The sequence below is a fragment of the Melanotaenia boesemani genome, chromosome 12 (genome assembly GCF_017639745.1).
Source record: "Melanotaenia boesemani isolate fMelBoe1 chromosome 12, fMelBoe1.pri, whole genome shotgun sequence".
Taxonomy (NCBI): Eukaryota; Metazoa; Chordata; class Actinopteri; order Atheriniformes; family Melanotaeniidae; genus Melanotaenia; species Melanotaenia boesemani.
In genome coordinates, this window is record NC_055693.1 from 7,295,626 (window position 1) to 7,308,644 (window position 13,019).

At 36.9% G+C, this 13,019-nt stretch overlaps 1 protein-coding gene across 5 annotated transcripts in view; it reads right to left on the reverse strand.

Moving 5' to 3' along the window:
* gdap2 (ganglioside induced differentiation associated protein 2) overlaps positions 1-13,019 on the reverse strand; it is a 54,684-nt gene that overhangs the window by 35,026 nt on the left and 6,639 nt on the right. For 3 of the 5 annotated variants that reach the window (XR_006012239.1, XR_006012238.1, XM_042001792.1), the window contains exons 3-12: positions 11,631-11,770; positions 11,096-11,249; positions 10,365-10,453; positions 8,467-8,543; positions 8,034-8,193; positions 6,979-7,008; positions 3,403-3,553; positions 3,020-3,096; positions 1,631-1,707; positions 840-979 (exon numbers count right to left, since the gene is read on the reverse strand). Coding sequence is in view for 3 of the 5 variants with exons in the window: in XM_042001792.1 (XP_041857726.1) it covers positions 840-979; positions 1,631-1,707; positions 3,020-3,096; positions 3,403-3,553; positions 6,979-7,008; positions 8,034-8,193; positions 8,467-8,543; positions 10,365-10,453; positions 11,096-11,249; positions 11,631-11,770 (1,095 nt within the window). In the remaining 2 variants the exon portion in view is untranslated. The remainder of the gene's footprint in view (positions 1-839; positions 980-1,630; positions 1,708-3,019; positions 3,097-3,402; positions 3,554-6,978; positions 7,009-8,033; positions 8,194-8,466; positions 8,544-10,364; positions 10,454-11,095; positions 11,250-11,630; positions 11,771-13,019) is intronic. The other 2 variants (XM_042001791.1, XM_042001793.1) reach the window with 1 other exon arrangement.

The following is a 13,019-nucleotide window of genomic DNA, read 5'->3' on the forward strand; positions in this document are numbered from 1 at the left end:
ACTCAGTTCTACATAATTATTAAGTCAAATCTAGTTGTTGGAGTGCTCAAACTGTTAATTCTGATTTTCTCTTTATAAAAGTGTGGTTTCAGATTTCCAATTTCAAGATTTTGAGTCCAAACTGCAGATTTTTACTGCATGTTGTCTTTTTGCATCAGCCTGAGATCATGAGGCCCCTGAAATTTTTTTTTTAGCAGGATTTCATGATAAATTGTTCCAGTATGGACATTACAATCTGTATATTCAATCAGTCACGTCACAACATGTTTTAAATGCAAACTTATTTGGATTTTGGCTGTAAGATACAAACAGAAACTTGAAATATTCTCTCTTTCTTACTGAAGTCACTCCAGCTTTAGGTTTTCTGTTTCAAACGTGGCCACCAGATTTCCATTAAAAGGTAAAGTAAGAACAATGTTTCTAAACGTGAAAGCAGCTGCAGAGGTCAGTGTAGCAGGAGGACTGAGCGAGGACAAAACATGGGACAAAAGATTACTTTTTTTTTTTAAGATGTTGGAGCTGACATTTGTGTTATTTCTTCAAAGAAATCTCCTCTTTGTAAGATTTGTGTCTGGCTACTAAAGACAAGAGAACTGAGTTAATTCTGCTTCTAATGCCCCACACACAGATTCTGATGGGTGTTGAGTAGAGTCATTTAAGCTAATGTCTACACTTACTGAGCTTGTGTTTCATTTAAGATTAAATAAAACTGACTTAAGCTGTTAGATACAAAATAAGAAGTTAAAAAATGGAAAAGACATTAAAAAATGTTGCACAAAACTACCAAATGCATCCATTACGTTACGTTAACATTACTGAGTGTAACATGTCAGACTGACTTTGTATCGACGATGTCATAGAGGTTTTTGAGGAAGTCAGCGTGCAGATGGTTGTGCTCTTCGGTCAGCGTGTGGAAATAAACAATCACATAATCCTTCACTGTGATGGGATCCAGCACATGGATGAAGTACAACAGTGCCTGCACACAAAAGCACAAACAACATAAGTGAGAATGCACTTTTATAATCTTGTAAATTTTAATTTAATTCTCTGATTCTTTTAGCGGTTTCAATCTAATTTCATAGCAGATTTGTTTCTTTTGCAAGAAGGCTTTGTTTATAGGAGGATATAATGATTTCAGTTAATCTGTTTGGACATTTTAATGCCTGCTGTATGTCATCATACCATAGAAAAAGTGTGATAAATCTGGCTTCAGTACTTAACTCAAATATGTGGAGAATTTATTTGATCAGGTTAACAGTGTTGTGACCTCACTGGAGAGCTGCTGCAGGGTCACAGGTCTAGTTTTAAACAGACATTATCTCTTTTCAGGTTGTAGTGCTTGTATTTTTGTCAGCTGATGATGTATAAGTTTGTTTCATTCTTTAGTATTTGTACAACGCAATAACAAAAAATGGAAAACGTCAGCTGGACATGAAACCTGACTGTGAACGTTTGTATTTTGTGGCTGTGCACGTATGCATGCAGCTAACAATACAATCATTAGATATACAGTACAATACAATAAATAGACAATGATTATCACATGCATTAAGAAAAGATAAAAAGATTAAGTCAAAGCTGACCCATAAGAAAATATTTCATTTCAGAATATCTTTATATTTGATACCTTTTCAAGATCGATGAGGGTCACCGGGATGTTTCGTCCAACCACAACCACCACTGTCCTGCCACACATGTCCACACCTACAAACACAGTAAAATTTAAAACATGCAACTGGATTTTGAATTGTGTTGAGCTCAGCCTTGTAATCCAGAGATGCATAACTTTGATGACATGCAATAATTTTAATGCAAACTCTTTCTGATTGATGTATTTTGATTTTTGCCTGAAATAAATTAAGCACGTGGAATGTGGAAGGAGCAGAGTTTTGTTTACACACATTTTAAATGCATGCTTTCTGCTCTCAGGTTACAGGATGACATAACGTATTTGCTATTGCCAGGAAGTGAATTCAATCCTGTCATTTGTGTTACATGAACATGAGTAACAAAACTCTTTTTTTCAGTTTTCGGAAGAAGACTAAAGTTTCAGTCGAAACTTTGTTATGTCAAAGGTAAAATTACAGCTCCTGAAAAAACTGATTAAAAAGAAACCCTTACAATTAAAACTAATTTTAATGCAAAAAAGATGATTTATTTCACTGCATTCTAAACATTGTGCCCTACTACGTGGATCCCTCTGATAAAAATTCATATTTTTATCCTTCAATGAATAAAATGTTAGTTTAACAAAGGTTGCCTGCCATGATGATAATAACTAGAAGACAACAAGATAACAAAGACAAGAAGCGTTTTGGAGCCTCCTACTGGTAAAAACAAATAATTTAACCTTACAGCTGCAGTTCGACTAGTTTCAATCAAGGTTAAAAACTTTTCTATTTTTTTTATATAAAAACAGCTGTTGATTCCTCACACTGGAACTTTCAACTCTTGCATTTTATCTTATTCTGTTTTAGCTTCTTCTGTCTTTAAGTTCTTTTAAAAGTTTTTAAATGCACTTTGAACTATATCTTGTACATGAATTATGCTTTAAAAAATAAACTTATCTTACTCATTTTATCTTATTTTTACTTTATCTATATTATCCCTATTATATTATATTATATTATATTATATTATATTATAAGACATCAGATATAAACATTAGATTTCATTATTATATATTTTTTAGTTTGACTTAATCTAAAGGCCACTTCAGTGTTTGTTATGCTTGGCCTGCACCTTTTGTTTGTTTAGATCAATCATCTTTATTTTGGAGCCTGAGAAGATGATCAACATCATAAACACTGCTATTTATTTATTTTTTTTTAAGTATTCTGTGTACAAAAGCTGAGAAAACAGATGGCTGTATAATCCACCAGTCCTGAGAACACTCAGGTTAAAAAGAAACTTCTAACCAGATAAAAGATCACAGTTTAAGCCACACAAGCAACCATTTAAGCTTCTCACTTAAGATCAGTCGCTGTGACATCCCGCCCATCACACACACACCTACCAGTCTGATATAAGGCTTTCAGAGCAGCGATGTCTGACAGATCCTCCGCTCTCGCTCGGCCCAGCCAGCGACTGTAGCTGCAGGATTAAAAATACAAAACAGTTGTATCTTATGCCACATCATGTGGTTACACAGCTGAACAAACACTAAAACTACAGGGCGGCCATGCAATAAAATACTTAAACTAATGCCTTCATAGAGATTTAACATCTATGTAACATCTGGTAAAACTTTAAAGCAGGAAAGTTACTGTTGAGTTGATGAATAATGTGTGAAAGCTGAGTTCACCATCACTTTGTTGGCCGTTTCTAAATTATACTGCACCCTCCATCATTTTTAGCATTCTGGTTTAGGCAGGTTGTAGTTAATTTGTGAATTCTTACTTTCTCTGGTGCTGTTTCTGCATGGCTGCCTCTGACATCTGGCCCTGTAGGATCAACTTCCGCTGTTTGTCCACATCACCTTCCATCCTGGCGAAGGCGTGATTCCCCACCTGACCCAGATCCAGTTCCAGGCTCTCCTCTTCACAGTCGTCTGGGAAAACAAATGGCTTGTTTATTAGCTTTTAATTTAACCGATTAGTTTGAATGGAGTCAGGAGTTACTGCAAGCTTACATACACAGCAATGCAACCTGTTCAGTAGTCCTTCATGATGCAAGTTTGCAATCAAAATAGATTCATATTCAAGTTTTTCCGGCATATAAACATGAAAAGAACAAAAACCTAAATTCAGTTTGATTCGATTTCTGATAGGATGCTTTTTCTCTCTAAATCTCGGCTTTTTACTGTTTCTTTCTTTTTTAATTCTTTTTATGAATGTTAATATATATTTGCATGAGTAAACTTTCTTGTTTTTGTTAATTTTATTACACAGGATCGTGATCAGACAGCAAAAATTATATTTATTTATAATTATTTGTACAAATTTTTGGTATTGAATCAATAAACACAATCAACTGTAACCATAGATAAGTTCTGTTGCTCTACAACTACACATTTTGCACACATTTTACCAACATCCACATGACCATGTGTGTCTGTCAGTGTGTGTGCACATCAGGGTGTTGCTTTGGGTCAACACTCTGAAGCCAGATTTCCCCGCTTTGAAGCATCACACCAGCAGACATCACACTCGAGTTCAATGGAGGCAACAGGCTCAACATGCAGACCACAAACACTCCCTGACACATGGGCTGGAGCTAATTCTACAGTCCAACTCACCAAAGCCTAACATTTACAGTGCAAACAAAAGCCTGGGGAAGGTACATTAGAGAGGTCATACAAAGTACAGTTTGCATAGTGTTTAAGGCCTGAAAGAGAGTTTGAGGTACTTTTCTTGCAGACATGTTGATAATCTAATCTGTTTATAAACAAATCAGTGGTCAAAGGATTGGAGTTACTATCACACTGTAGCTCTCCTGGTTTAAAGACTTCCTAACTCTGCCCTCATCTCCTATCAGCTCTCACCCATGGTAAATGAAGCCAAATGAAGATCACACATTTATCTACAATGTGAAATATTTAAAGCCTTGTGAGACGTGGTGGCAGGGTTGAAATATTATAGTTTAGGATGGAATATTGCAGGTTAACAATGATGTGAAACCAGCACATGAAGGTAAAGATTCACGGTACTGATTGCTTTACTACTATCCTATGCTCCACAATAACATTTTACCAGGTAAAATAGGGTTAGGTGGACTGACCAACTGGCACTCAACAGTAGTGATGCTATATTTCAACCCTTGCATTAGTTTGTGCAACCATAGTACAGCTGCTGCTCCATCCAAAAGGAGCAATCTGTGGTGCTTTGGGCATGTGAACGGAACGTCTAAAAGCTAACTTCCTTTGGAGGTTTTCTTAGCGCGTCCAGCTCAGAAGTCACAGGAGAGATTACATTTCTCTTTTTTGGCTGAGGAAGCTTGTAACATGTCGCTAGCCAGCCACCGCTGTGACCCAATCTTGGATCAGTGGAGGACAAGAGAAAATGTGTCCTTATAGAAACACACACACTCATAGTGATCTCAGGGCGAGTCAAAGTCTACAAGTAGGAGAGTAAATAACTTCAAGTAAATGGTACCTGTCAATCTTTATGTGAAGATTTGCCAAATTGTCACAGCGTAGAACTCCATACTTTAAGACTTAAATCAAGTTTTACTCAGAAGGGAAGCTAAGTGTGTGGTTGCAAGATATAAAAAATGCCGACAGAAGTGTCCAGCTCAGCAGCTGAGGTTCTAAAACTGCCCATCATGATGACACCAAGTCTACAGGAGGAGAATAAATAACTGTTGGCTCTCTAAATGGTACCTGTCAATCAGTTTGACTCAAACCTGCTGTACAAACACAAATACAACCAGATCATTTTAATAATGAACTAGCGTTGAGTTGCAAACAAGCAGCTTAGTTAATAATCATTAGATTGACCAGACAGAAAAACAACTTGTGAAATCTGAAAGGGAAATTCCCGTTAAATGTTTAACAGAGCCGTGTCATCCTACCCTACCTACGTACTTTAATGATTTTATTTTATTAATGTTACAATACTAGACCAATGCTTACTGAATTGATTTGAATTGTATTATAATTGGGTTAATCTAGGCTGCATGTAATTGAACTTCAGTTTATTTGAAATGCCAATTTATAAAAAATACTAAGCTGGATAACAACAACCACTGCATTTCTGAGTGGAACAGCAGTGTGCACTCAACAAAGGCTAAAACTCACTCTGTCAGGCTGCTGCATGTTTAGATAATTCTTAACCAAGTCAAAGCTTTAAAAGCCCTTTCATTTCAGGACCTCAGATCCAAGTTTTTAACCAAAATAATTCAGCAGCATTAAATACTGAAACCTGATAACTGAAATTTGTTTCACTGTTTATTTATTGTTATATTTATATTATATTTTATTTATATATATAGATGTGTAGTTTTTTATACTTTGATACTTCTGTAAACACTGTTTGTTTTTGTGTTCTTTTTGTTAGGATTTTCTTGTTTTTGATTTTATGCACTACGTTTTCTAAACAACTTTATGAACAAACCTGATCAAATCTTACCGTCACACTCTTACATGAACCCTAGAGGATGCTGAGTGCATCTAAAAGTTTATAAATCATAGTTAAACTGTAAGAATGGCATCTTCAGAGCAGATTTCCTCTTTTCCTGTACCGGTTCCAACTTTAAAGCCCCACGACTGAACTTTAGCCGATTTTTCTCACCCCTAACATCAGCTAATTCAGCATCCATCTTGCCTCTTTTCTGAGCTCTCTCCAGCCAGTAAAAGTCCACCTGATGGTGACGATTACATCATCTCCTGTTCCGCCCCTTTCTCTCTACCTCTGATAATGTCCTCTCTGGTTTCTTTGATGAATCAGCTACAGTGCGCATTTTAAACAGTCAGTACATTGATATCCGGTTGCTGCCATGTGACGCGGTGCCATAAAGGGAAATGCTGCTATAACGTGACGAAGCATCCCAGGAAAGAAGTTGTGAAATAGGTGCAGTCCAGGGATGTTGCTGGGCAACTATGACTCTGGGAATGCTCATAGTGAATGCCAGTGTATCATCAAACGAGTCTGAAGAGGTTTTAAAGGCCTGAAAGTTACATAATGCTACCTGAAGTATTTTTGTCTTTATGTTCATATGTAAAATATGTTTACAGATGTGACTGAAAGTAGGGCTGCATGGTGGTGTGAAGGGTAGCGCCGCTGCCTTAAAGCAAGAACATTGCTGTTTCGAGCCTTGGCTGGGGAGGGGTTCAAACTGTGGCCTTTCTGTGTGGTTTGCACCATCAGAGTTTGCATGTTCTCCCTGTGCAAGTATTGGTACTCCGGCTTCTTCCCACCATCCAAAGACCAGGTTAACTGGTCACTAAATCTTCTTAGGAGTGAGTGTGAGCGGTTGTTTCTCTGTGTTGATCTAGTAATGGACTGGTGACCTGTCCAGGTGTACCCTGCCTCTCACCTGCTAATTGCAGGGAAGCTCCAGCTTGGACTGGTGGTATAGAAGATGGATGCATGGTTAAATTTGAAAAAAGGAAATGAATAATAATGCATGATAAATGGAAATGTTTACTCTATATATATATAAAAAAAATACCTACCTGAACATGTCAAGCAGCATATTCATCTATAAATACAAGCTAAATTTTCAACCTCGACCAGTGTCCAAACCTTTATCGCTTCTTTCTTACATTTTTGTCATCTAAAACCTGTAAAAGTTCTCTATTAACACAGTTCTGCAGTAAAATAAAACCAAACTAATTCCCTGTTGAACGATCATCTCATTTGGGAGCAAATAAGATGATATTTTATAAGAAGCGTTCAAAACAACCAATAAATATAACCATCAGGCCTGTAGGTCAACAGCTGAAACTCCTCGTAATATGTAGATGAGACTGGAAAAGACGTCTGCCTGTCTGTCAGAGCCAGATGTTCCATTGGCCCAGTTGCAAAATGATCTTCCTCACTTTTTCCATGACCTACGACTGTCTCATTAAACACCAGAATTAAAACATTGCTCCTATTAATATTGAATCCATGTCCTGACCTTCATCATTGCAATATATTTGATGTTGTAGCTGACTATATGTGGCAGCTGGCAGACAGAATGGCTGGATGACCGAACTGTGTGGTCCCTGAAGTGAATTAATGGCCAGTAAAAAAAAAAGAAGAGTCAACTCTTACCCACAGAGAAATAATCTATTGTGACCCATTACCAACTAGTATTCTGTCCTCTTTAGATTCCCAGGTAATATTAAGATGCTTCAACAGAGGAAACAAAACAACACACGGTCCTCATCTTCAGTAAAAAAAAGCTGATGGAAATAAAGAGGATACAATTCAAAATTGTGCACGTGTGCTTGTTTTGGTAACTTTCAAAGCCAAAGGAAATTTGGATGATCTTGAACACCAAAACAAGTTTCCAAACCACCTGAAAAAACATTATGTGAAGCACATTATATGTTTCTTTCTAATATTGGAAAACTAAAAAAAGAAAAAAAAAACCTATACCAATACCTTCCAGGGTGCCTGGTTTCTCTGTGATGCGGATCTGTCTCTCTGGGACGACGGGTTCCCCCTCAGAGTTGCCAATGTCGGCTGGGATGAGAGGCAGGCAGGCTTTCTCCTCTTCCTCAGAGCGAGGGTAATACAGAGGGAGTAACTTCTTGTACACAGACTGAAAGAACAAACACACCAGTGCTCATATCGTATTTCAGTATATTTCAGTACATACAGGAATATACTGTATTTAATGCAGGAATCAAGTTTCTGACCGTCTTAAAGAAAAATATTTCTAAAACTTTTTAAAGTGACTGAAGTGGTGAATCTACTTTTCAGACTGCAAAATCGATCCAAATAAAAATGATAAATTCACTTCTGCTTCATTCTTTTTTTAAGAACACCCAGTTATTGCTTGCTAAGTAATAACATTTATCTGAGCCGGACAAACCTCCTCTGTCTCGGACACTGCGAACACCACCGTCTCAATGCTGTTTCCATGATTCTCCAGGAACCGGCGCACTGTTCCTGTAAACACACCAACACAAACACCATTACCTGATGTACTAAAACATAAAACAGACCATTTTTTTTCCCCAGTGGTGTGTACAGAAAAAAGAGAATTTTCTTTAAAGGAAAATCAACTGTCAAGGGGCTTAACAATTTATCAAAATGAGCTAATTACTAAAATGGCTAACTTTGTCAGTGTGTTTGGAATACTACTTTGGCTTTAATTATTTATCCCAGTCTCCAGTGTAACTGTGTGCAGGTATTTGTTGTAATCTGGTGGAACAAACTGGCTGTAGACCCTACACAGCGCGTACAAGCTGAACCTTTAATCCCATTTCATCTGATTCCAGCAGAGAGCGCTGTCTACACGTAGGTCGGACTATAACAGACCTGACTGAAAATAAACCTGCCTTGGCCTGGTCAGTAAGGATGTGAGGGCAGAGCCAGACTTCGCATGAATGCTTCTACGATAAGAGAGAAGTTGAGTCCAAATGTTTTTGTTTTGTTTTAAACCAACAACAGACATCCTGCTATACCGCTATGCTTGTTGGATGAAAGGAAGTACGTTTGATATGTCAACAGAGTATTGATGTATTCTAGGTGTACAATAAAGAGACAAGCATGCTACAACCCTAGGAAACACTCATGTAGTTTATTTATTTAGCAAAACATAAATCATTTTAAAATTACGGTGTATTTCTTTAAGAGATTAATATTTTGGAATTTCAAAACAAACCTAAGAAGTTAAATAAAATTGACGTAATTGTTGGCCATTTTTTTCCCTCTTCATCAATCAGGTTCCAACTTTCTTGTACAACAGTTGTTTCGTTGGATGACCTTGTCACTGACCTTTTTTTTCTTTTTTCTCCAATTTGCATCATAAATGAGATCACGAGGAAAAGTTTCTGACCATGAGATCCTCATTAGATCACATTCAGATCCAGGTGCTCGCCATGCCATCGAGCAGATGTCTTTCCTGAGAAAAAGTTTGAGGTCTTTGTTTTGCTGCCACATGCATCATCATCCTGAAAATCACCAAACCACCTTTGTATCGATGGAATGAGAAACGTGTCTGCAGAGGTAATGACTGGAAAATTCTCTGGTGCTTTACTTGATATCAACATTGGTGCTGCACCAGAGAAAAGTTCTGGCCTTGTCTTCCTGTTCAGTCCAGATTGGTGTCTACCCTGACCCTTGGACGTCTCCCTTGTCTGACCTGCATGTTTCCCTTTTATAACCTTCCCATTGTATTTGTACAATGGCAGCTTACTTTGCTGAACTTTATACTAAATTATCTTTTCAAATTAGTTTTATAACCTCTCTGTTCATGGTTTAACTAGCTTGGTCATATCTATAATTTAACTTTTCACAAAACATGACAGTTGAATATAAATCTTCCAAGAATGTTGATTCTATTTAATTTAACCAGTTTTTGAAACTATTTAACTAACTTGTGTTCACAGAAATAAGAAGAAAAGGCATTTAAATAGTCTTTAAGCTTAACAATTTTGAAAAGTATTTCTACAAAGCGGTCACCCATCCACAGGATTAGCTACGTACTGTCATGAACAGAGTAAATCTATCAAGGTGAACTTTGAAAGGCCAAAAAGAAGGGAATTCTGGGAACTCTTTTACAATTGAATTATCCATTGTATGGCTTTAAAACCTAAGCAAAGGCTCATGTGTGTGGCCCAGTGGCTGGACGCAGTCGTAAATAAACAAACCAACAACCAACCAACAACCTGTGACTGTAGGAAATCGCTTGTATCAGAAAAAATATTAAGATGTGATAAAAGAATAAACAGCTGCTCATGACTGACTTCTTTTTTTGTGTCTTACTGAAAGCAATGTGTGTAGCATCCTCCAGTGGGTAACCTCTTTTTGTTGTGCTCACCACACAGATGCCGACAGACGTCATCGACTGCTCCCTGTCGAGAAAAAAAAAAAAAAAAAACTTTATTAAAAGACAAAATAACCAACAACAAAAACTACACACTGTAAAATACCTTTAAACTTGGGTCACTTCTTCAAATAAACAAAACTGTTTACACTAAAACATGACAAATATAGAAGATCCTGAAAAAGGTAATTGTTGGAGATTAGGCATATATTTTTACTTCTAATCTAAAATATTCGTCGGTAGTAACATTTTATCTAAGAATTATAAGGATTGTATCTAAATGTCTCTTTGTTTTAACGACTGCAGTCCATCTGTAAACCAGAGGTACAAAGCGCTGCAGAACTTCATGCATTATACCACAAAACATCCACCAGCAAACAGGAGACTATGCTTACAACTTAAAGGAGTTCGAACTTCAAGCTAATCTAAATTCCCTAAACAGCTGCAGCTTGGACGTCTCATACTGAAGGCTTCGGGAAGAAATAGAAAGCTTAGGGAAGCTTTTTTTTTTAATCCAAAATACTGCTTATAAAATAATGTCATATCTGAGAAGACAGAGAAACACAGCATGACTAAAGGAGTTTACGTCACTCATCAGACACGCTGCTTTGCCAGATGTTTGATGCATAAATGTTGGCAGGTATCCGGCTGAGTGAAGCGTGCTTCTTACACGGCCAGTTGCATGATGTTCCTGTAGCAGCTGTACAGCGAGCTCTCTGCCGCCGTCCTGTACTTGGCTTTGTACTTTGGCCCGACCGTGTGGATGATGAACCTCGCTGCCAGATTAAAGCCTTTGGTCAGCTTCACCTCCCCTGTCCGACATCCTGCACACAAACAAATCTGGCTTGAACTTAGTTTGAGACGGACAACAGAAGTCTGTCTTTGACAGAAAGACTATCGTTGACAGCATAAAAGCAAGATAAAAAAAAACATATTTTAATATATAAACATTAGACAAGTTAATCATCTTTATGACAACAATAACTGAGGAAGGCCACAAGATGATTTCAGATTTTCTTCAACCTTTCGGCAGTTGTCGATCCCTCTTAAAAGGATGCTGCTTATAGACATACAGAGTTGCAGTGAGAACCATTTTATTAAATTCAATGGACTCCAACTCGTTTTGTGCCTGAATCATCACTGAGCAGATGAGCTCTAGACAAATTGTTCTTGCTCACCTCAGTAATGCATCCTTTCACCTTTACCTTTGAGTTTGAGGAGATCGTCCCGCAGCTCGGGTCCAGCCAGCTGATGGATGCTGTCAGAAACCGGGTTCTTGTCATTTAGCGACTCGTTGCTTGTGTTCACGACGGCGGTGCAGTTCAACAGGGCAACGTCGCCAGTGCTGTGACAGAAAGAATAAAAACATTTCATGGTTAAAAATGAAAACAAACTAAATAAGAATATAAAGTAATAAAATAAAATAACTGGAGGTCATCAATGCAAGAACTGTTAATGACAAAAACTTTTATTTTACCTATTCATCTTGAAATGGCATAAAGAGGTTATTAAAGACATGGTCATATAAGGATGGTATTCTATAAACCAAGTCCATGACTTTGAATCAAACTAAACAACTAAATACTGAACTTTGGGAAACCAGGGTCTTTGTCAGGTTCATCTTGAAATGTTAAGAAGAAAACTGCTCCATTTCTCCAGGGGGGCTTGGAAATTATCTGTTTATTCCCCATTTGTCTCTCACTACAATCTTTGCCAAACAAAAGCTCACTTCTGACTTCAAACTTTGCCCTTTGAGAGATTCCAGTGTGGCATTCGTTGTTGTTTTCATGGTGCTTTCCCTGCAGCCCCTAGCAGAAAAAACTATTTTAAAATTCCTGTCTTGTTAGGCTGAGTTATCACTGAGCTGTCAGTCTTTTTGGCTTCTTTTCTTTCTCTGTTATTTCTGTAAAGCACTTTGATGTAAGAAGTTAAAGAAAAACTACCAGTAAAAACTACCAGGATGAACTGGAATTAAATTATGATTTCATTTTATTTGATTTCATATAATATTACAACTAATGCAATGTAGTTAATAACATAATATCCCTCTATTATATTGAATTATGTATTATATATTAGAATATTATCATTTCCCTTCACAAATGGCTATTTTTCATATTGTTTAATATTGTATTTGATCACATTAGACTAAATTAAAGGAAAAAAAAAAACACATACAAGTGTGCTCAAGGCTTCCATAATTAAAACAACCCTATCAGTCAAATAAAAAAATGTGGTAATTATGAATAAGTCTGATCTTAAGTCTTTGTGTGTGTGAGCTATTTAGAGCTATTGTTAAATTTTGTTTCATTCCTCATCTTTAATGCCATTAAAACTTTTTTGTGATATATTTGTTCCATTGCATATATTTTCCACTTATTTATTATTTATTCCAGTTAATCTCTAAATTACTCCAAATGCAATTGTCTGACCTTTAAAAATATGTAGCTCAAGTCTAAAGCCTTTGTTGTTGAGCTATTTTTGCTGGAACAGAACACTGAGGAAATACTGGAACTCGTGCTGAAATCATTTCATCATAAGGGAAGTTAAGCCACCAAAACCAGGAAGGAAAAAGTCTTCTTCTCTTTTAGGTC